Source organism: Orbicella franksi, chromosome 10 (genome assembly GCF_964199315.1).
Source record: "Orbicella franksi chromosome 10, jaOrbFran1.1, whole genome shotgun sequence".
Lineage (NCBI taxonomy): Eukaryota > Metazoa > Cnidaria > Anthozoa > Scleractinia > Merulinidae > Orbicella > Orbicella franksi.
Genome location: NC_138154.1, coordinates 16,371,253 through 16,394,581, shown reverse-complemented (window position 1 = coordinate 16,394,581; position 23,329 = coordinate 16,371,253). Strand labels below are relative to the sequence as shown.

The 23,329-nt window shown below is 40.5% G+C and overlaps 2 protein-coding genes and 2 pseudogenes across 2 annotated transcripts; all 4 read right to left on the bottom strand.

Annotated features, from left to right (window-relative positions):
* Positions 1 to 1,858: 1,858 nt before the first annotated feature.
* On the bottom strand, positions 1,859 to 8,517 carry LOC145500353 (uncharacterized; annotated as a pseudogene).
* A 421-nt stretch (positions 8,518 to 8,938) lies between these two features.
* On the bottom strand, positions 8,939 to 10,231 carry LOC145500615 (uncharacterized). Its single transcript, XM_081480139.1, has one exon. It carries the CDS (start codon positions 10,006 to 10,008, stop codon positions 9,091 to 9,093), a length of 918 nt encoding a protein of 305 aa, XP_081336265.1. The 5' UTR covers positions 10,009 to 10,231; the 3' UTR covers positions 8,939 to 9,090.
* Positions 10,232 to 11,493: 1,262 nt separating this feature from the next.
* On the bottom strand, positions 11,494 to 15,308 carry LOC145500395 (uncharacterized; annotated as a pseudogene).
* Positions 15,309 to 21,489: 6,181 nt separating this feature from the next.
* LOC145501677 (uncharacterized) lies at positions 21,490 to 22,077 on the bottom strand. The gene has a single exon (XM_081481098.1). It carries the CDS (start codon positions 22,075 to 22,077, stop codon positions 21,490 to 21,492), a length of 588 nt encoding a protein of 195 aa, XP_081337224.1.
* Between the last annotated feature and the right edge of the window lie 1,252 nt (positions 22,078 to 23,329).

Below are 23,329 nucleotides of genomic sequence, written 5' to 3'. Positions count from 1 at the left end.
ATCTCAATATAACAGTTCTCCAGAAGCGTTATTCTGTTGCAATGTAGACAATGAACAATGTTTGACCCAGGATTTTCACTAATTTTTTTGCGACAGTCTTTGTTGTTGTACACTGGATACACTGTTGGATAAACATTCTTGATTTCTGGACAGCACACCCAGTTTTGTTTGTTCTGTGATTGCTCAACATTTGAGATGTCCTGCTCTTTTGCTTTAGTAACTGCCGTGTTAACTGTGGTGGCAAAGTGTTTTCCAAAATACTGCTTGAGCTTGGAGTTGGTCACAGTGTAGAACTATTTGTCTTCAATCTGTTGGATGTGGCTATCCCAGACTGATAAATTTATAGTTCCAGAAGGGTCTGTTAATTCAGCTCCTCTGACCATTTTGGTTGCATGTTCCGGTTTCAGTAGTTCTCCAAGCCATTTGATGCAACCAGAGACAGTGAAATTTCAAGAGTTGTGGTTCTTGAGGATTGTATCTACAGATGTTGCTGTCACTGGTGCCAGTGGTTGGAATGGAAACTGAACAGAATGTGGAGGTGCATCTTGAATAGCTGTACCCTTGTTTAGAAATACCATGTTGCTTGGTGTTACTTGGAGGTTGGACAGTGTCATTGGCTGCTGGGTTTGCAACTTATTTAGAAATAATTGACGTTTGGATGACTCTTCTTTGTACCATGACTCTTACAAATTGGGTTTTATCTTTTTCAGTTTGCAGTTGTATGTCAAAGTACAAGTTTTTGGTACTTTTACTTTCCTGCACTTCTTGAACTTCTTGTATGTATCCAGTAAAATCTGTTAAAGAAAAAATATTTCTGAAAATGTAGTAAAATTCAGTACAAAAATTTAATGTGCAATATTTTATAGCTCATAGTAGTTTTATTGTAGTGTGAATAATTTACCATGGTACAGTTAACTTAAACACGAATCTCTATTTAAAGAAGATTTATTTCTGTTTTCACTAGGAAAAAATGAAGGATGCCACTGTTGTTGTTTAGATTAGTCTTATCGGTCTTTTACTGCTGGTTTATGGTTAAGACTGTTTAGTAGAGATTGGCATTAACAATAGTAGACATAAACAGTAAGAAATAATTAGCAGTATAAATACATTACAAAATAGAGAAAAGACTTACTAGTTGTTGAGCTTGACAAAGGTGTTGAAGTTGGGGATTCAGGGATCCCATACTTAGCTGTCTTTGTGGGGCTCGCACTGGCATAATTATCCCTCTTTGTGGGGCTTAGCTGGCAGAAATAGCCATCTATTAAATAGAGTTGAATGATTTGTAAGTGACCTTAATGATACTGAAAAAACATTTTAACATAAAATGTATACTTTATAACTTTAAGCGTATAAGTTTTGTAGGCAATATTTACTTATTTTGTATTAATAAAGTGTATTATCATTTGTCTCACAAAGTAGTCACTTTAGATGTAGATCGCGACGTTTCTACTGCTTACTGCTAGTCTTCTTCAGGCGATAAGGTCGACTGATTGCATGGTATCATTTATATCACAAAGGTCGGCTGTGATTGGTGCATTTCAGTCCTCCTATTGTTCCATTGTTCCGGCGAGTAGCTGTTCCCTCAGTGGTCCGCTGTTGTACCGTTCTCCTGTTGTTGTGTTTCTTGATCGTGGGTATCCATGCTTCAGGAATTTCAATTCCACTATCCCTGTTGATGTTGTTAGGGTGAAGTCTTATGTGAATAGCTTCCTTGACCCTACGTGTGTACCAGTGAGGATCTCGATCAATAAACTTGACCTCATTCCAGATAGGATAGTGGCCGGTCTCGTGGGTGTGTTCAGAAACGGCGGAGGTCTGGGTACGGGTGAGTCGTATATCCCTGTCATGTTCTTTAGATCCTCTCTTGCATAGATCTCCCTGTTTCCGCGATGTAGACTTTGCCACACTCACAGGGAATCCTGTAGACAACACCATCTTGTTTAGCCGGGTTGACGGTGTCCTTTGGTCGCACTAAGTGTGACCGAAGTGTAGTGTCGGACTTAAAGACGGTGCGAATGCCTTGTTGTTCTAGGCAGCGGCGGAGAGACTCCAAAACTCCTTGCATATAAGGTAAAACGGTGGTGGATTTAAATTCCGCGACAGGCTCTCTTCTTGGGGTTGTTCATGCCTCTGTGATCTTCTGTACAAAAGAGGAGGGATATCCATTAGAAACAAGTACAGATGACAGATGTTTCTTCTCTCCAGCGATTGATGTACTTTCATTGCAGGTTGTTTTTGTAATTATGCAAAGTCTTTCATGCCAAAATGTCTTGCAAAGCTCATTAGTTCAATTACAACATCAGTAAGTTTACGTACTCTTGACAAGGCAACATAAGCTAGTCCTGCAACATTTTCAGAAGGACCTAAGTCTACCCATTATTTTTTAAGGGTGAGCCCTTGTGACTTATGAATGGTTATGGGCCAAGCAAGTTTAATGGCAGCTGCTGTCTTTGAGATTTACTCCATTTGTATCAATTGTATGAGATGTTACTGGAAAAATGGGCACACAATTTGGCATATTTTCACAAAAGCTTGGATTTATGTAATTTTCCTTATCAAACTGTACAATAACAGCAACTGGTAGCATGGGTGGCCTTTGATTTTGTGCAAAGATTATGTCCTTTACAGTCCCCATTGTTCCATTGCAAAGTCCTGTGGTAGTCCAAGGGTTTCTTGTTAACGTAACTCTAGCTTTTTTCGCTAAATATACAGTTGGTTCTAAGCCACCCATATCTTCTGCACTAAGATGCTTTGCTTTTGGGTTGGGGTGACATGCATTGATCTTTACAATGGGTTCTTGAAGTTGCTTTAGTCTTGTCATTTCCAAATGACCATTTTACAGCAGAGGTTTCAAATTGTGCGATGTTGACATTTTGAGGTGTTCTTGACAAAAGCAAATTCCAGTATTCAAGACTTCAATTTCCATCTCTTGCCCTTGTTTGAAGATCTCTAAACTGTTGTTGTGTATGTCTGTATCTTTTCTCTTCAAGCTTAACAACTGTTTGAAACCTTTGGTACATGCTTTGGTTTAGTGTGATATATAACTTTGAGTACCCTTTATATTAAATGCAGCTATTCCAAAGTAAGCACATACTTTACATTGTTCATTTAAAAGATTTGTTACTGCTTGTATTACAAAACTTTTGCCAGAACCACCTAAACCAGTAATTATCATGAAAATTTGATTATTGTTACTGTCCAAAAAGTGGTTTTTAATGATGTTGAAAGCAACTCTTTGATTGTAATTCGTTTTCTTAATTTCAATTAGCACTGGTGTTGCATTTGTTTCCTGTATAACAGCATTTTTTTGCTCATCAATCCAGTGGGGCATATCACCAATTTGCTCTGTTGTATAAAATGACCGATCTTCAGCAATGTTGATGTCAGTTTCACAATCACAGGGTTGTTCATTTGCATTATTTGCATTGAATTTCAGGTCGGCTAGAATCATGCACTCTTCCCTTTTGCCAGTATCGGTTTCTGTGAAGTCATCTTTGTCAATGATTTGATTCACATATTCTGGAATTGAATTTATTTGCTGGAGCCAATTTGGAACAGATTGTTTTGCGTTTGGTGTCTTTAAGAAACAATGCCAGTTATCAATGTAGACAGGATCAGATCCTTCTTTGTCACCCCATGCGTTATCAACTGAATGCTGCCAAGGTTTTCTGGGACTTGAAGAATAGTTTGGATAAGCCTTGATCACAACAGGGGAAGCTCTCTTTTTTATTCTTGTTTTAGTTTGAGAGTAATTGTAGGCAAACTATAAAATTGCATTTGGAAATTCCTGGGAAATCTGCTTCAAATATAGCATTCCTTAGGGAAATTAAACCTGCAAGAAAGTTCATTTGCGTTGCCTTTTTACGCAAACAGTATGCTGTGGAACATTGTGTATGTCTCTGTACTGAATTTAACACGTCTTCATAATCACTTAAAGGCTTATCACCAATATTCCAATTGTGTGGCTGTGGGGCATTAAGAGATTCTTCACTGATTTTTTTCTTCTCTTTTGGTGTCAATGTTTGTTGGAACAAAGCTACCCATTTCAGATTGCGAGTTATAAACTTTCTCATCATTTTCAAAATTAACAGGCCCAGTGTCAATGCCAACATCGTCACTTTCAACTGTACTGTCTCCACATTCAACTTGGGTAACATCAGAAAGAATTCCGTGTTCTGGCAAATTAGCAAGGGTTTGCTCATCTATCCTTACATTTTTATACAGTGGGTTATTAGGTTGTCCATTTTCTTTTTCACCAGTTAACCAATTAAGTGCTTCCACTTTTTGGTGCCTTACTACAAAATCTGAAGAACTATTATCCTGCCCATTGATGGTAAAAATAATGACAGGCAAATCTTAAGGGCACCTGGGCAGTATATCTGCAAGCTGTTGTACATCCTGTGGCAAGGTAATAACATGCCCTTTGTATGCCGTTTGGCCACCTCTTGGTTTTGTATATACATGCATTACAGGAAATGCTCTTGCAATAAGCATCTCTTCAAACTGAGTTAAGCCTTTTAACTCTTTTGGAACAGGGGAAGGTATCGCAGAGTTCGCGATTGAAAATTTCTTAGGAACATTCTTGTCTCGCAGAAAACAAGAACAAGTGTAACCGACAGTATTTTTTGGCTTTGTGTTCAAAGGCCAAGCTTCATGGCACACACAGCAGTGATAAATCTGAAATTTTAGTGATTTATGAAACTTCTTCATATTTTACTGAGATGATTTTTACTGATGGAGTTCCTCACCACATGTTTCATTGTCAAAATCAATCTCATTGTTTGAAATGTGGATGCATTTATCCCCAACAATGTCAGGGGTTTGTTGTAAAATATGAATTTTCAGTCTTATATCTGCTATTTGTCAGGTTTTCAAGTACCTCATTGTCTGAAATATGGTCTGAAAGATTTATTTTTCTTGAAACAAGCACATTAGAATGTTTTCTTTTTGTTTTTTGCTTTTTGCTACCATGCCCAATAATTTTTGTTGCACCTTACAAAGATGTGGATTCACTGTTTCTAGAATTACAACTGCTCTCACTTTCACTGTGTATACTGTCACTTGGCACATTAGAATGTTGCCTTTGCATTCTTTGTTTTTTATTACTGTGCACAGATTGAGCACCTGGCAAAGATGTGGAATGACCGATTTAAGATTCACAACTGCTCTCACTTTCGCAATTCATATTGTCATTTAACACAGAATGGTGTCTTTTAGTTCTTCGTTTTTTGTCACTGCACAACTTTTGCAGCAGACAAATATGCTGATTCACTGATTTTAGTCTCATTCAAACTGCCATTTGCACATGTTGTCAGTACGTGGTCTGTGCAATCATTTCTTTCACATTGGATTGGCATTTCCCACAGCTCATAAATTGTGAAAACTCTTGCAAATTTACTGAAAGAACATTGAAATAAGTCCATATACATGTGTTATGATCTTTAACAGCACAAGTAAAGTGGTTGTTGTTGTTGTTGTTGATACAGGAGGGAATTCAATGAAAAGGAAACGTGAGTTTAATACATTCCTTAAAACAGGCTCAGTTTGAGTATTACAATTTAGTCCAGGGATTTTGTAATCAGACCTGCTACTTATTGCAACAGAAGCTTTCTCATCATAAACCAGTTAGAAATAACCTATACATTAACATACTAAAAGTCTAAAGATTCAAGCATGGGAAAGCCTCCAAATACGATCAATGTCTAACTCACTTTCTGCTGCAACGTGAAAACGAGGCTATAAAGAGGAAGTTGCTCTTTACGGCTGTTTTATTGGTATAAATCATGCCTTTCCTTTAAAATTAAGAACATACTCTTAGTGCAATGTTTCCCAGGCCTTAATCTTAAAATAAAGACCCATAAAAGAACAACTTTTAAAATGCTGAGTTATTTGAAAGTTTACATTTTCCAAGACACGTTTATTCCTTATCTTCGTGCTAGAAATAGTCATTCTTGAATTGTAATCTACACATGCTATACAAGTAAGTCTTCCGAATCTTCACTTTCGTAGTCCAGGGCGGTGGTAGAGTTAGTGCACGTGGAGCCTTTACACTGGCCACAGGGTGGAGAACACTGCATACCATTCTTACGGCAGATGCACCTCATATTGCGGCAGTCGGACAAACAGTTGCATCTGATTAACTGTAGAAGCGAGTCTGGTGCAGGCGGCAGGTCCGTCGCAACAGGAACCAATTGATCGCCAATTACTTTCCATCCCAGTCCTCGATCAACATTTCTGCATCCTCCCCCTACCACTGCTTTACTTGTAGATAGACGCGCAGGCTGTGGAATTGGGCCGCTGCTACACTCGGGGGGAGATTCTGTGGCTGTATATGGGATGTCTTTGTTGCAAGTTTCTCAAAGTACTGCTGATACCTGAGAGAGTCAAGACCAACCCCTGGCTTTCCACTGAAAAGTGCCATGAGTGCTTTTCACCTGCAGCAACAACGTCAGATACAGCCGAATGGCAGCTGAACGTATTAGCTTGCTCTCTGAAGCATGGTACATTCTCAAATTTCTTTAGTGCCGTTGCCTTGCCAACTCCATACAGGTGCAAAGTGGTGTCGCAGCTAGTCATGGCGTGAAGAAACAGGAGATTCCTGCAAACTTCCCTACCAAGCTGATCTTTGACTTTCTTCATATGCCAAACCCGTGCCCCTCTCGTGTTTGCCTTTGGCTCTGGTCTAAAATAGAGATCACAGCCATCTTCAGAAGCATGATAGCACAAGAGGACTAGCAAATCTGTGTCGTCCCCGACAAGAACTGTGGTCTTCGTTCGGGCAGACTCTACGGCAGTTTTCACTATAAGCAGATCGGCATCACCATTGGAGGGGTGTGTCACGTAGCCTGCATTCTGTAGAGCCTGACTCAGCATCATCAAAAAGCGTTGCTTGTTCTTGGAGTTAGAGAGAAAGTTATCTTTCTTTAGTGTGATGGACGTGCTTTCTGTAAAGGTGACAGTGGCAGCAACCTTCCCTGATGCACGCCTCTGCTGTGTCAAAGCTTTAGTTGACATTTCGTCATACCTGTCAAATACCACTATTGCTCTTCCATATTTCATACGCATGTAGCTGCAATCCAAGTTGCACACTTCCTTGTAAGTTGGAGAACCTCTCGGCCACGGGACTCGGTGGAGAAGGGCACCTCCATCCAACACATTGGACATTTCCTTTGGGCTGCGTCTTGGCCTCTGGTGAAAGCTTCGCCCACAGTGCTTCCGCTAGCGCTGGTTTTTGTGGTTGTCTAAGCGTTAATGGGGAGTTGAAAAGAGATGTGGGATAAGTGCAGAGCTTGTATCAAAATAATTCCGCAAGTTGGGAGTTTCACAGGCCATGATCAGTCGCTGAAATAAAAGTTGCGGGTCAACTTGTACTTGATCATCGTTAATCTTCACAGAGGACTTCGATGCCATAGTGATTGCCTGGGTACTTTGTTTGAATGTGTAATCCGTGGGGCTCTTCCCATTCATTGACAACAGGATCTTCTCCCCGACACATTTGGCTTCATCAGCATTAACACTACTATCGGCATTTACACCATTCATGATGTTTCTTAGACTCACTGTCAGGAGAGAAAGGGTTATGTGCAGCCAGAGTACTGAGGGTGGTCATTGTCTTTCATGTGTCTTGCCTGTCTTGCCTGGGGCATATCTTTGTTTTGCTCGCCCGAATTAAACTGTACTCCCGTCAACTCTTGCATACTGTGGTTGGTTTCGGCGCATGCAGGCATAGATAATAGCCAGATAAGACGTTGCTGCTCTGTTAGGCCCCTTCCTCTTGTCAAGCCTCCGCTCATCTTCAGACTTCTCATAAGAACCTGCTTGATGACTAGGTCAATCGGTAATCCTGCCCAAAACCTAACAATCCTTGCCACGTGAAGACCAGAAGTGAAGTTTCTGTAGACATCCGGATGTTTCGTTTGGAGGTCCGTCATTGACTGTAGGTATAGTCGAGTGCACTTAATGTACAAGTTGTGGCCAGAAGCAGCGAGATATGGCAGCATTCTTGTCAATGCCTTGAGGTGGAGTTCCCAATTAGCTGTTCGCTCTGCTTTGATAAAGGAGCACAATATGTCCACCATTTCTAGGTACTGAATCCAAAGCGCTGCAGTGCGGCTTCTCTCAGCAAGGATGTCTTTCTTTCTGTGTACGCATTCTTGAATCTCGCTCAGAACGTCTGCTGTGCTTGCTTCTTCAGCTGAGACTTTCTTTCCTGTCAACTTATCAAACAGTGCACGTGCCTCTTCAATCTTTGAAATTCCAACCTGCGAGTGGATGTCTTCAGGCATCGGCTCCAAACAATGCTGGTAGCCTGCAATATTAAATTAAATTGTCTTATTGCATTTTCTCTTTATTTTAGCAACACTTGTCAAAGTAAAAGAATTGACTTTAAACTGATACTTACTGTTATGAGTGCTTTCTGCATGAGGGGAGGCGATACCTGACTCAGAAATTTCATCAGCTAATTCAGACGCAGCAGTACTCTCATTACCTGACATGATAAAGTGTAAAATAATCGGTTATAATTGCTGTCTACTTTGAGTGACATGTAAAAGTGTATTGTGTTAATTTTACATCGCTGCTCAGTCTCATTGTCTCTATTTGCTGTATGTTCGTTGTTCACATCGCAAATTATGGAATTTTCCTCAGAAACTACAAGATAAAAAAGTAACAAGAAAATAAAAAATGACAATCAAACCAGATATGCTTTATAGACAAAATAAATGGCTATTACCTGTGTGTTGTAAGTGCGGTATGGATACTTCCAGAGCTTCCGAATACAGCACCGCAATCAAAGCGGCGTCCACGATGAGGTGCGCACGAACAGCCCAAGCAATTGCTTTTCCGGTCATTATATGGTCTACCGCATTAGATGCATAAATCAGTTCCAGAACTTCTCGTAAATCAGACCCTGCCATCAGATGGCCAATACTTCCAAGAAAGCTCATCTCCGCATGAAAAGCACCAAGACGCATGATCACTTTGTGTAAATCGCTGTCAGCTGGTTCAGACTGTATTATGTCAAAGGCCTTTAACCACAGAGGCTGATCAAATGTGATGATGGGATTGGCAATTCCGTGTTCCTTGGCATGCTCAGTTACAAAGTTCAGGGTGGAAGAGATACGTCACATCGGTCGGATTCAGATCAATCGTGGGAAGGAACATAATTGAAGACTTGCTCTGGTGCCTTCCTTGGTGAACAGATTGCATCATGCCACTCCAAGATGGACGCAGGGTGCCAAACAGTAGAGATACCTTCCACAGGATGTCAAGATTAGAAGTGGGGTCTTCCGCTTGTAGGAGAACCACGTCATTGTATTTGATCTCCATGTTCACCTGACTGGGTCCACATGGATGAATCTCTACTCTTCCAGTTGTCGAGATTTCTTCTGCAGTAACTTTGCGTCGTGGGACATTACAATTGTGTTCAGTACCAGGCGTAACAACTGCAATCATGTCCATACTGTGAAAGGTGTTATTTCCATCGAGTGTCCTAGAGTTGTGGTCAACATTGTCGGCCGTGTACTGAACAAAGTCCCCATTAAAAGAGGGTATATTAGTTCCCTGGCTAAGTGCAGCATTCTTGTTGAACATTTGCCCTACTTGGTAAGATAAACAAAACCCGTGGTGATGCAAGGTGTCAATAAGGAAGTGCGAGGCGAAGTTGTGGTGCAACTGAACTGCAAGCCTGATCTGTAAAAGTGCGATAACGACACGTGGCCACGCAGCTTGAACAATGGCCTGCCCGATTGATGCTACCTTCAACGAATTATTTTTTTCTGAGATAAGAACTCCCAGAAATGCAGAAAGTGTGGCAGGAAGAAAGTGGACATGAGATTCGGCATTGGTGTCTATCATGGGGTAGTTGCCACTTGAGGTTGCAAGTGATTTGAGGTCGTTTTTTATCAGCCTAGCTGCTGTTTTGATGATGTTCAGTTTTTTGTTCTTTGATATCCACATCATCCTTCTGTACGTAAAAGGCAGGCAGTACCCAAGTGCTGCCTGCTGCATGCAAGGGCAGTCAACAGGGCTAGGTTAGGAGGACTGTGAGATGAGTGTCAGAGAGAAACAGCTGCTGCTGCAGCATGTCCACATGCCAAGCTCCTAGAGGTTAGATTAGCAAGGGAAAGTGGTCATGGCCACTGTTGTTCACCCAAGCTAAACGACCCAGGCATCGCTTCAGTGTGGATCAGCTACTATATGCTATTTGCATTTCTTGTATAATTTTTTTTGGAGATTTATAATAATAATACTTTATTCAAATACAGAGTACAAAGAGTATTTGAAGAGGAGGACCATGAGGTTATCCCTATTTAGGTCCCCTAACTAAAATTACAATCTAAAATTTAAAATTTTAAAATATCTATTGCGTAAATAATTAACAATTTCAGACCCCTTGTTGAGCCGGTTAGACAAGATGTTATCTAATGTCAAGAGGCTGTCATTTGTTACTGGACATTGCAAACCCCTCTTTGCCATATACTGGTGGACGTCTAGAATTTAGCGACTTGAGAAAAATGTGAAAAGAAACTGAAGTGCTACCTTGGAGCACTTGTGAAAATCAAACAAACATGATTTTTTTAGCCATTAAACTGTCAAATAAACCAATGCATGTGTTTAAATGTTGGACTGAAACAGTGGCTATTATCATACTGCAAAAAGCAGACGCACCCGATTATAATTTATCCAATGTCCCTATAACCAAAACTTTTTGGAGTCTAATGCATTGTCTGAATCTCGCCATGCCGTGCCCCAGAATTCTTAAAAAGAACTTGAAAAGTATTCCTTGTCATTCGGAGCTGCCTGCTGAAGAATTAACCTGGGATAGTACGGTCAAGATGTGACCCTTTCAAAATTAAAAAAAACTGCACGACTTGTTGTTTTCTTTCCAAACAGCCTAAGGTTACCTGCGATCAGGCTTCTTTTTTAGTTTTATTTTCGCTATAAAATGAACGCCTGATCGCGGGTTACATGTAGTGTGACCCTTGCTTAGTGCAAAAAAGTCTGTTACAGTAAACACCTGCATATAAGAACACACAATTTCAGAGGTCAGACTGATTGTGTTCTTATTTATCGGATGCTTAGTGAAAAATCAGCCTCAGGATGTTCTTAAATGTTCTTAAATTTTTTTAAATTCAGTGCTGTACAGCATAAAAAATGTTGCTAGAAATTTTAATCATGTTTTTGGACAATTACATAAATTGATGGAACAATAATATCAATACAGTAGTTTATAGTATTGTAAAGGCAAAAAATGTAATTCATGATATTAGATATTCTGAAGAGAACAAAGGTGCCCAAAACTTAGCTAATACCATTGGTCAGCAGGTGTGTTTATGGTAATTTGTGTAATTTTGACACCCTTCCCATTTTATAAGAACATTATTTTTTTTTCCAGGCTGATATTGTTCTTATAAAAGTGGTGCTTTATTTGCCAAATTTCAGCCTGATGTTCTTAATCCATGTGTTCTTATATGCGGGTGTTTACTGTATTAGGTGTCAAATTCTGCAAGGCCAAATGAAGACCGGAACCCAAGCTGACCTATATGTTTCATGAACATTTGCAAGACCACAACAGCTACCCTAATTCTATTTTGAGCATTTTTAAGCACCCTTCGTTTGTATTAGTATGAAAGTTAACCTGGTATCATGTTAATCAAACATGCTTCAGTTATTTCGTATTTAGAGGAGTGACCTGAGAGAGTGTTTTTTCACGGTAAGGTCATCAGATCTGGTCATTGGTGGGCAATGATATTTTGGCGCCAATGTTAAATAAATTAAATTTCAACTCGTGCGTGCTGGTGGAACTGAAGACTTCTCACAGTTGCTCTTGTTCCGCTTTGAGAAAGAGTCAACTTATGGCAGGCCTAAAAAAAGAACTGTTATTCTGGTGTCATGTGCCACTCAAGAAACTGAGACACATGATAAAATTTCGCTGCTTTGCATCACAATACAGTTCTTTCAGGATTTGCGTCAAAATTGCAAAAAAATACAAGCGCCAAAAAATTGCATCATTTGTAACCCTGGAAATCCAAGTTACCTTTTTCTTAAAACAAGCTTTGTGAATGTAGAAACAACGGAATGTTAAGCTGCGTATAAAATCTTGTTTGTCTCCCTGCTTGGGACGCGTTCAAGCCAAACTCATACAAATAAAATATATATGTTTGCGCACACTATTACACTAAGAATAACTTGATTGGAAATTGTAGAAATGAAACACGAAAGTCGCTCACAGAATTCCACCCTTTAGACTTCAAGACGTAAATTTTGTAGCAAAACATCAGGGACACCTAAGGGAACGGTGGAATATCTTTTTGGAAGAAGTGTAAAATCAAAGGAAACCACAGCTCATAAGTTCAGATAATAAGATTTTGTTCTCTTAAAGTTTCTGCCACATTACCATTATTTAAAAAATCCGAGCAAAACGAACTGTTCAATTTTCCATAAATATAGCCCAAAAATGATATAGCGAAAAACAAAGCAATGACATTCTGCAACTTTTGCTTAAATGTTCTGGTCTTGTGTGTCTGTCGATGTACGGTAAGCACACACTCAGATAAACTGTGCGCGATGTGATGAGAATACTTGTGCATGGAATTTGATTTAAATTTAAATACTAAGTGTATATAAGCTTACTAGCTGTACTAGTAAACATGTTACATCTAAAGTAGATGGCACGCATAAGCATTTGTCAAAGACGATACTATTCTCGGTACTATTGCAAAGACACAACAGCATACAAGACTGACATACCTCATTAAATGGTCTTTAGCTGCAGTAGCGTCACGAAACGATTCTGACGATTGCTGAAACAAAATTGTAAACGTCTAAATAAGTAAATCAAGAATTTTCGAAATGTGTTAAACAACAAAGAAGATCTGGTTATCTAAACAGAAAGCACACCAAAAAGATAATGCGCATAAAATTAATTGTCATCCAACTTGGTCAGAACAATAACGGCAAATACAGAATAGTAGAGTAGGTCTGAAACTACACAGCTAACAGACAAGAGAAAGCACAAGAAACTGACCGTGTTGAAATTAAATCAACTCTTATTAAGAAACTGTTCCCAAGACTGTAGAGCGCTGTAGCCAAAAGCTTTTGCTGGGACGTGACTGCGCCTGCAATAGCAACGTTTTCGCTTTCCAAGTTGACAGCTCAGCTGTCACACAGGGGTCATATAACTGCTGTGTAATATGATGTAGCGCATGCCTGGATAGACAAATCCTAAGTGACCATCTCACTAGGTGGCACCCTGAGTCCTTCCTTCGCGGAAAATGCCTTCAGTTGATGAGTGCATGCTAATTTCCCGGGGCTAATTTTCCAGAGTGGTGGCTGGTAATGGAGTCTACCAGGGAAAACCTTGCATTAAAATTTACCAGCTAGATTCATCCCAAAAAAGCGCATTTTCCAGCTAGGATAAGCTTGCGAGTTTAAACCAGTAAGCAAGCAATTGTTTTGAAGCGGGCTTCCCAGCAAGTTCCATGCCAGTGCATAAGAATCCCAGCCAGGGCACTAAGCCCTGCGGAGTGGATATTTTGTATATCAGCTCTGGTGAGCACTCTAGATGTATATTCAACTTTTTCTTGTGTGAGAGAAAATGTAAGTGGCTCCTGGGATATTACATGGTATAGCTCTTGAAAATGTTGTACAACTACGTATATGTATATATCAAACAAAGCACATCTGTATATGCACAGGTCTACATTACTGTTGCCAAAGCATTTTTTTCTCAGCATGGTTCTGAATGATTAAAAAGATCCTGAAAATCCCCAAGCTGCCCACCACCCCTAAACACTAAAATTTCAAAACTGAAACCTGTTTGGAATATTACCCACCATCCCCTGTATTCTGCTGAGTACTGGAGGGCCAATCCTCGAATATAAATCTACAATCTAGTGGTACCGAGCTCCCTTGCCTTTATACAGCCATGACATGTTAGCTTGAATGAGGTCTAGATTTGTGGAGGCTTGGTAGTGTTTTTGACGGAGATTTGTATCGTTGGCCCTAAATTTAGGCAGTACACTAGATGTAGCCTCTGGCAAGTTAGAGTGTCCTTTACCTAATTCTGGCTTAATTACACTACACTATTTGTTGCCCTCTCAGCACACACTCTCTCTTAGGCCAGCCCATGAAATTCACATTTCAGGGGGTGAGCAGAGCGATATGGCTGTCCTTGGCATTTCATGTCAGGGTAAAACCCATTTTCATCTTCGACACACTCCTTTCAAGAACACTTTACCAATAGATGGAAAGAACAAGAACCCCCTTCCCATTCATGAATGTCCCTGCTGTGGTATTTGCCAAGTATCAACATGGTATCTCTGTACTTTTCAGGGCTGCAGCCAGCCTGCACTAACACACAATAGTGATTCCGCTTGGCATTCTGAATAAATCCAGGTCTAACGCAACCACAAACAGGTCTGTTCCTTGTAGCAACAAAGGTATGTTTTTTGTCAGCACAAGAGCATTTCACTGCTTCAACAGCAGGAAATTTGGATTTATGCAAGGCAATAAATGCAGGGGAAAAGGTTGACATTCCCTTCAACTATTCTAACTTTTTCCCGTGTGCCCTACCCACATGCTCCCCACATAACATAACTCTTGATTCTTGCTCATTCGAAAACGAATACCTAAACCCGTTGGCAGATGAAGAGTCTAAATCCTGCCAATTGATTTCAACTTTTGGGCCTTCTTCTTTGGCCTGAGCCCAGAGCTTTTGACTCAGATGACCCTCAGCTGACTTGGCAGTGCCTTGCCATAAATCTTCATCACAAATTCTATGTGCACCTCACATTGACAGATGCCCATAATAAAGAAAGGCACCAGTAATATAGTTTTCGATCACGAAGGTACAATTTTGACTAAAATGCCCCCTTATTAGCCAGCAACCATCACAGCATGTTACAGCTCTGGACCAGCTACATACTTGATCAGATGAGAGCTGTTTCATTTGATGCTTGGCATCATCACACATTTCATCTAACATGTCCTTAATATGTGGAAGTGCTCGGTCAATAACCTCCAAAAAGGGTTTTTCTGAGGTTACACCCAGCCCAAACCCCTCCCGAGTGTTTTCCTATAACTTGCATACCCATGCCCACTAATGAAAAATGCTAAAGAGAGGGCCAAGGATACTATCTGCCACCTTGAATTCTGGGCAAGTTGACTGCTTCCATAGTTGATCTCAGTGGTTCAGCACCCACAACACTTAAAGGTAAACATCATGGCCCCTCCAAATCCTTTCTTTTCACACGCAGTTAGTACAAGCTTTCCTGAGACAAAAACACACACAAAAATACACTGAAGTATTCAAACCAATAGAGTTTTCTGATCAGAGGGTACAGCTCTCACAGTAGCCAGGATAACATTCACAAAAGAATGGTTTGTCAGTTTCAATGATAAGGCAAGCTTGAATCATGAAACTAACAGACTGATTTTAAGATTTCATCATAAAGAAACTTTCCTACTCAAACCTATCCATGTTCATTCTTGAGATGGTGTGAAAGTGATATAAACAGAAAAACAGTTTTTTAATGAGGCTGACCAAAATTTGTTTTCAAAGTTATTTGAGGAGACTGGAGTATAAATTCCCTGTTTCATACAGTGAGTGGATTAAAGATTACCTTTAAATTTCCCATAGTATGATGGACATTGAAAAACTCCATTGAAATCATTCACAAACTGCAATATGGTAAAGGATGCCCCCACAAATAATCCCTCTGGAATGATCAATCTACAGAAGGAACAAAGCAAGAGTAAAGATTCAAATAATTCCACAATTAGGCATAAAATAACAAAAGTAACAACATGTAATGTAAATAACAGGCTAAAGGAAAACATTGACAAGATTGATTCTAAATTTACAATGTCTCACCTAAAAGCATTGTTATGCAATAAAGTTGCAGATAAAATTTTTGAATTTACTGATGAAAATGCAAGCACAAACCTTTACTGCAAACAGGCGAAGAATGACATAATACTTACCCTGATTAGTCCAGACATTCAGTGGCTTTCTTTTTCACTGTTGGTTCATAATCTTCTTTGGAATCTTTAGTTGTGGATGCTTGCTTGTCAAAAATTTCAGGGCTAGTTTTGTCCTTAAGAAATCGGTTGAAGATTCCATCAACCTCTAGTTTGCACTCTGTCTTTTGAGCTCTTGAATTCATGACCCTCTGGTTCCACGTAAGTAAAGTGGACTCGCAAGATACAATTTTCCATCCAGCTTTTTCAAGATGCATAGTATTCAGCTGAATTCTAGAGGGACTTCCTGAGCCACAGACCTCGTGAAGAATTCTTGACCAGTCTTTCAGATCACCACCAGCCAGAAATAAATATAACTCTTTCTTTGATAAATAAACTTTTCAATAATATACCTTATTACATGAAATTTTCACGACATGTTAATTTCATGATTTTCAGGTGCGCATATTTTGTAACACTTAAATTTCGTGATTTTGCTAAAATTTTGTATTTTGAATCACTTTAATTTTGCATTTTTGAGTAAGACACAGCTAACCTTTCCTTGGCAAAGTTGTTTAAAATGTCCTTTAATTGCACAAAACGACTTTATCAAAGGAACAGTAATGTTAAAAATAACAAAAAACAGTAACAGTAACAAGAAAGGTTAACAGTAACAGTAACAAGAACGGTTCTCACAATATCTGCAAGAAGTTCATGCTTGCACATGAATTTACATCGAACATTCCTTCCTACAAACTCTAAGATAAAATGACGCTGCTTAATAATAATGCATATACAGTCTCATGAGACATTCATGTAAATGTCTTGAAAAGGGTCAACTGGCGGTAATAATTCCTTTCCAGTTACCACTCCCTTAATTCCAGCCTTCTTCCATCCCTTCGAGACATGAACCCTCCCCTGTGCACCAGTGAGAAAGTTATAAAGTTCCACCAACCAAGTTGCATGGATTGGTTTCAAAATTGATAGCTTCAGGTCGACATTCACATCTTCGAAGTTAACTCCACTATCCACTTGCTTTTGGACTTCTGCTGAATACCACGTTGCAAATTTGTCCTTTCAAAACTTCTTGGCCTGTCCGTTCACCGTTAGATCCAAGGATTGGAAAAAATGTGTCATGTTAGCTGGGACTTCGACTACTTCTATATTCAGTGAAGACAGCTTCGAGCACACCTTCTGGGTTTTTTGGCCTCGAAAGACATCCCAGATGAGGAGCGCTTTTTGAGAAGCTGGAAGGCCAAGTTCCTTGCGTTTTTGCACCACATAGGGATTGATTATAGAATCAATAGGGCCTATTGTTTCTGTCTCATTTGAATAGTGCTTTGGGTTTTGGCTGACACAAAAGCTCTTGGGAAAACTAAAGTTCCATGGAAGGCTTGCCTTAGTTTTACCCTGGTATATAATTTGCAGTGGAAGAAATTCGCCAGATAAAGAAATCAGAAATGTTTAGGTGATATTTCGCTTGTCTGTCAAACCCTTAATTGGTACAGACTGGGAGGTAGTTGCTGCCATAGTCATTCGGCAAGTTAGTTTGCATTCTTCGTAAAGGCCCCTTGGTACTGGTGGCTTGGTTGTTGTCCCGGCTCGACGGGAAAAGTTGCAACGCCTGTAAATACATCGAATCCATCCTCTCATAGGCACGAAAGAGATGTACTTGTCACGCATTGACGGATTGCTGCTAATTAGTGCTTTTGCAGCTGCTGAAATGACGCTGCCATTCACTACGCCACCTCTTGCTCTGAGGTTTTGTAAAAAGGCGACCAGTTTGCTGTCCAGCTCGTAAAGCAATGGTGGTTGTCTACATTTTTACGTTGCAAGGGACATAAGCAGCTGGATGTTTCCTTCTCTTGTTTGGGCAGAAAGTTGATCTCGAAATGACTTTTTGAAGGTACACACTGCTCTCCTTTAAGTTTGGAAATTCTTTAGCAAAGCGTTTTAGGGTTTTCTTGTTGCCATTCTTACTTGCGAATTTTCCAATCTTGATGCGATCTTCTCCGCTGTATTGAGAATATGTGCCCCTTTTTCTCTTCAGAACTTGATTTGGTTGCGAAATCTCCGCAGGTCTTGAAAGGTCAACAACTGCAGCCGCAGCTTCCTTGTATTCAACCGTTCCTATATTTGTGTCTTCTTGCCCCGGCAAATGTGATTCAAGTATTTCTACTCCTTCTGAACCTCCAGGCAAAGATTCTTCTCTCCTTAGAGAAAAGCCGAACTGGAACAAAGACATCAGTATCAGGGCATTAGACAAATGTTTGTGTTTCTACAGCAGACACGTTGTACAACCACTTCGAACCACGTGGCCGAGATATGATACCATATGATTTTCAGCTGTCAAAATTCCGGAAATACCTTTAAGAAACTTCAAACCCTGATACTGTGAAAGATTTGACTTTGATGATGGTGTCAGTTTCTGGTACTGTCCAGTATTCCTTTCCCTGCGGCCTGAGAGGCTTTCATGTGTATAAAGAGATTTGGAAACCCAAGGCCGGAGACGTTCTTTCCTGCGTTCATGAAAGAAACAACCAACACAATCAATATGCAATAGCTGTGACAAAATTGCTTCCTGGACGACTATTAAACGTAACGCTTGGTCATCTGCCACGTGAGATAAGCCGCTTTACAAGATTTCTCCTTTCAAGAGGCACTGATGTCTTCGTGACTGTAAAAGACGCACACTTTCGATGGTTGTCACTTATACAAGGAGGTTTGGAGATTCCAGTTGACGCGACAGTAAGAATGGAAACATCTACAAAGCAGGTTAAAGCCATTGAAAGGTTTGAGCAGCTAGTGGAACAGCATTACAGGGAGCCAGTAAATGGACAGTTTGAAGACTATAAAAGAAGTGCTGCCCAGAGTTGAGGCAGAAAGCAGCAGTGATGAGGGGGACCAAGACAATGCTTCAGAATAGTTAAAAATATGATTTAGTAAGCGTTTCAGCGGTAATAAACCCATTATTTGTGATTATCGACATAATGTGAGTCACTTAATTTTTGCGTCATGTTATGCTCGTGACACTTATTTTTTGCGTCACTTTAATTTCGCGAAATTAGTGTTGTGAAAATTTCATTTAATAAGGAAAATAAATAATTCCTTCCTTGATGACTTAAGTTCTGATATTTTCTTTCCAAAATGTCTACCGAGTGAGTCTCAAATATAGGAAGTCGGCTGTCACCACACAGTGTTTGTGGGCAGCGAGGTGACGTTGCTAGGTGAATGTGTCATGCCACCCTCTGATTGGTTTCGTGGGAAAAATAGACACACGAAAATAGTCAATATAGCCGCATTTAGGGGAAGATTTTTTGCTTTACTGCTCTAAACAGTTACTGTAGACGCAGAAAACATCAAAATGGCAAGAAATCCTTCGTAGGTGAGGAATTTTCTCAAATTTATGGCTGGTTAATGGTCAGAAAAAGAAGACAAGCCATGGTAGAATGGAACAGTTCTCCAAAAAACGAATGTTACATTTCAGTTTGATAAAATTTTCTAATTATGGCCAAAAAAAGTTGAAATGGAAAAGACAAATGCGCACTGTGGTGTAAAGTTGCTTTGTGGCGTATACTAATTGTGTCCCAAATCTTATAGTGAAATAATGAATCCCTGTCAAAATTTGAGGGGAAACTGAGATTTGAGGGGGGAATGACCACACCCTTATCTTAAATTCCACGCATTCCATAATAGTTCTCCCGCCCAGTTTTTTTTGGGGGGGCACTATAAGAAATAAACAATAAGCTGGTGGTAAAATGATTCCGCTTACTCAAATACATTGTTTTTTTTAAATAAACCTTGAAAATTGACCACATTTGGTCATTTCATCTGTCCAGGAATACCTTAAGTGAGTCACATGTTGTATTGTAAAAAACTGTAAATCTTATTTATAGTGGTCACGTACTTAGCTATACAAGCACTAAGCTTAGCTAGTTTACAGGCATGCCACTGAAACAAAGGAAACAAATATTTCAAATAAACTTAACATAGTTAAAAATCCCAACAGGCAGGATGCAGAGCAGTTGGCTATCTACAAAGTGTGACTGAGGATTTGAACTTGGGACTACCGAGAAACAAGTCCTGCTAGTAGCAGGGTGAAGGCCTTGAACCTGGGACCTCCAGATTACAACACCAACATCCTAAATCACTCGGTCACGCTGCCTTCTAGTTGTATGTTGCACAGATGTATTGTGGATCCCTACAGCAGAGTCAAATTCCTCCACAATCTGATGGATGCCAGTAGTTGCTTTGCAGACCTTGCTAATAGAGCTAAGGGTTTTTTTTTTGGCTCCCGCCTCTGGACAATGCTTTTACTGCAACGGTTTGAAATTTCTTGGGCCAGGTCGTCTTCAATAGTCCTTCCAGCACCACCCCTCCAATTTACAAAATTCCCAATTTTAACTGTTCAGCCAGGGGTGGAGTTAATAGGCACTCACAAGCATTTCAATAGCATATTTGCTGTAACCAGGATAAGACATATTGGAATAAAAACGCTCTCTGGTTAAAAATATATTGAAAACATAAGCTTTCGGCTATCAGTCTATAGCCTTTCATGAATGAAAAATGTGGCGCGCAAGCGAAAATATATATGAATGGGGTGCGAAAAATTGAGAATAAAAACAAGCGTGAAAAAAGCTAGAAGATAAAAATGTAAATGAGGCCTGATTACAATAAAATCGAGTATTGCCTAGGCAACGGTTTTGAGTTGTTTTCCGTGTCGACGGTTTTTGCTGTGTGCCAAGATTCTAGTGTTTTCCGAACGCGGTAATTACCTTTGTCAATGACACAAGCATTGTCAAAATCAATGGAGTGATTGTTTTGCCACGCATGGTTGGCAACATTAGAGCCATTTGAATAGTTCTTCAAGTTTCGTTGATGTTCCTTTTTTCGGGTTTGGAAGCATCTTCCGGTTTCTCCTACGTAATTCCAAGGGCAGTCTTTACATGGAATTTTGTAAACAACATTACATTGAAAATCTGAGGGTTGTCTGAACTTTGGTGACGGGAATTCTTGTTGAAGGGTTTTAAGTGGTTTGTTGACAACTCGGATATCATTTTTGCGGAGTAATCTTGTGAGGGGCTCGGTTAGGCCGCTGATGTAAGGGAGACATGCAAAACCCTGGTACATATTAGATGGATCAGCCCATTTGAAGAACATAGAAACCAGTTCTTCTGGTGGAGGAACTGTAGATGGGGGTGGCTTCTTATTGAGAATGTTAGAAATAACAGCCGTTGGGTAACCATTAGCTTCTAACGCGGCCCTAACATGATTGGTTTCACGTGTTTTTCCTTCAAAGCTGCTAGGGAGGTTGGATGCCCGGAACAACAGGGTCGAGGCCGTGCTGATTTTGTGTTCTTTTGCATGATGGGAAGAGAAATCCAAATAACTGGTTTCTATGTTCTTCAAATGGGCTGATCCATCTAATATGTACAGCATAAGGCTGGGGGTCAGCACTGGCAATTGAACGTCATCCTCTACGTATCCAAGAGGTCTGTTGTTCACGGTTGTCTCCACGTCTAAGATCACCTACTCTAGCTCATGCCAGTGCAGGTTTCCATTTCCAATAGCCTTGTACATGCTTTGCTTCATCACCCTGATCAACCTTTCGAACTGGCCGCCCCACCATGGGGCTCTGCTGAGGTTAAATTGCCATGTGATCCTTTGTTTAGCTAGCCAGTTGTTTATCTTTTCATCTTGTCGGATCTTCTCCAACCATTTTGACGTTGCAACGAAGGTCTTCCCGTTGTCACAGAAGATTTTTTCTGGCCGTCCATGTCTTGCTATGAAACACTTTAAACTGCGTAGGAACTCTTGTGTGGTCTGATCTGGTAACAGCTCCAGGTACACGGCTCGGGTAAGGCTGCATGCATACAGAACGATGTAAGCTTTCATTTCGTTCCTGTTCTTGCTAAAGTACTTGACAGGACCAGCGAAGTCAACCCCAATGAACTTGAAGGGCATTGATCCTTCTGTTCTCTCCTTAGGCAGGTTTCCTGTCGGCAGGTTTGCTAGTGCAGTAACTTGAAATCTTTTGCAGCCATGACACTTTCTTATCACTTGCTTTGTTAGTCTTCTGAGACGTGGTATCCAATACTTTTCTCTTATCTTTGTCATCGTCAAACTAACTCCCCCGGGAGAGTTTGTGTGTGAGCGTACATAACCAGCTTCCCACTGAACAGCGTGTCGTCAGGCAGGTAGATTGGATAGTCTGCCTGGATACGGCCTCTGCACTCGTAGAGTCCGTCTTTGTTCTTCTGAAGATTGAGTCGTAACTGATCTTCTTGAAACTTGGTCGTACTTTGGCATCTGATCTGTGTTCGTTGTTCCCAGAACTCAATCTGGCTGTTGGTCTCCTCAGTGGTGATTGGTCCGGTGGTCCTCTGTTGATGTTTAGCTCTGCAGTTTTGGATAAATCGAGAAACTCATGAACCAACTCGGATGGTTTTCCATAGATCCCACTTTTGCATCAACTGATCTAGTTCGTCATTGGTTTCAATGGTGACTGCAAGGACTTCTTTGATGAGTTTTTCTTCAGCTTGCATTTCTTTGGTTGGACTGGTGACGATATCCGGTGGCCAATTCTGTGGCTGTGCTAACCAAGGTGGTCCATTCCACCACAGGTCTGAGGTTTCATTTACTTCTCCACCTCGGCTTCCGAGATCAGCAGGGTTTTCTTTTGAACTAACATGCCACCACTGGATGTAATGCTTCTCCTGGATTTTCTACACCCGATTGCTGACAAACTGTTTGTAGTTTCCACCCCCTCTGATCCAGTGAAGAGCAACGCTGCTGTCACGCCAACAGTGGACACTTGTTATTGGGAACCCTTGTAGAGCATCTTTCACGTTGTGCACGAGATTGGTTGCCATATGTCCAGCCACTAGTTCGAGCCTTGGTATTGGTATTGTTTCCTTCAGTGCCCGTTCGACTATTCCTTGTGCCAATTGATCTTGGATGATGTCGTCATACTTCTCCAACATGGCTGGCTGTTTTTCTAGTTTTCTCACTAGGTTATCGAATCGCTTCAAACTTTTGTACTTGTTGTTGGGTAAGGGTGGATGATTACCCTTCCAGAGAAGACTTGTTTCATACCATCCTTCAGGGCTTCTCTCAAGTTGTTCCTTAAATTCTTCATACATGAGACACTGATCACCAACTGGTCGGTCCTCCAATCCAAGTACATCGAGTCTGCAAAGTGCTTCATAATCTACCGTGGAGGTATGGGTTAGAAACATGTTAGTAAGATCAGGCACACTTCCAGGAGACATGATGGTCCATCCTAGGCGTGTCAGTTCTGCAATCGATTCTCCAGGTTGTCCTATCCTGGGTGTGGTCTCCGTCTTGATCGTTGCATACTCGCTAGTAC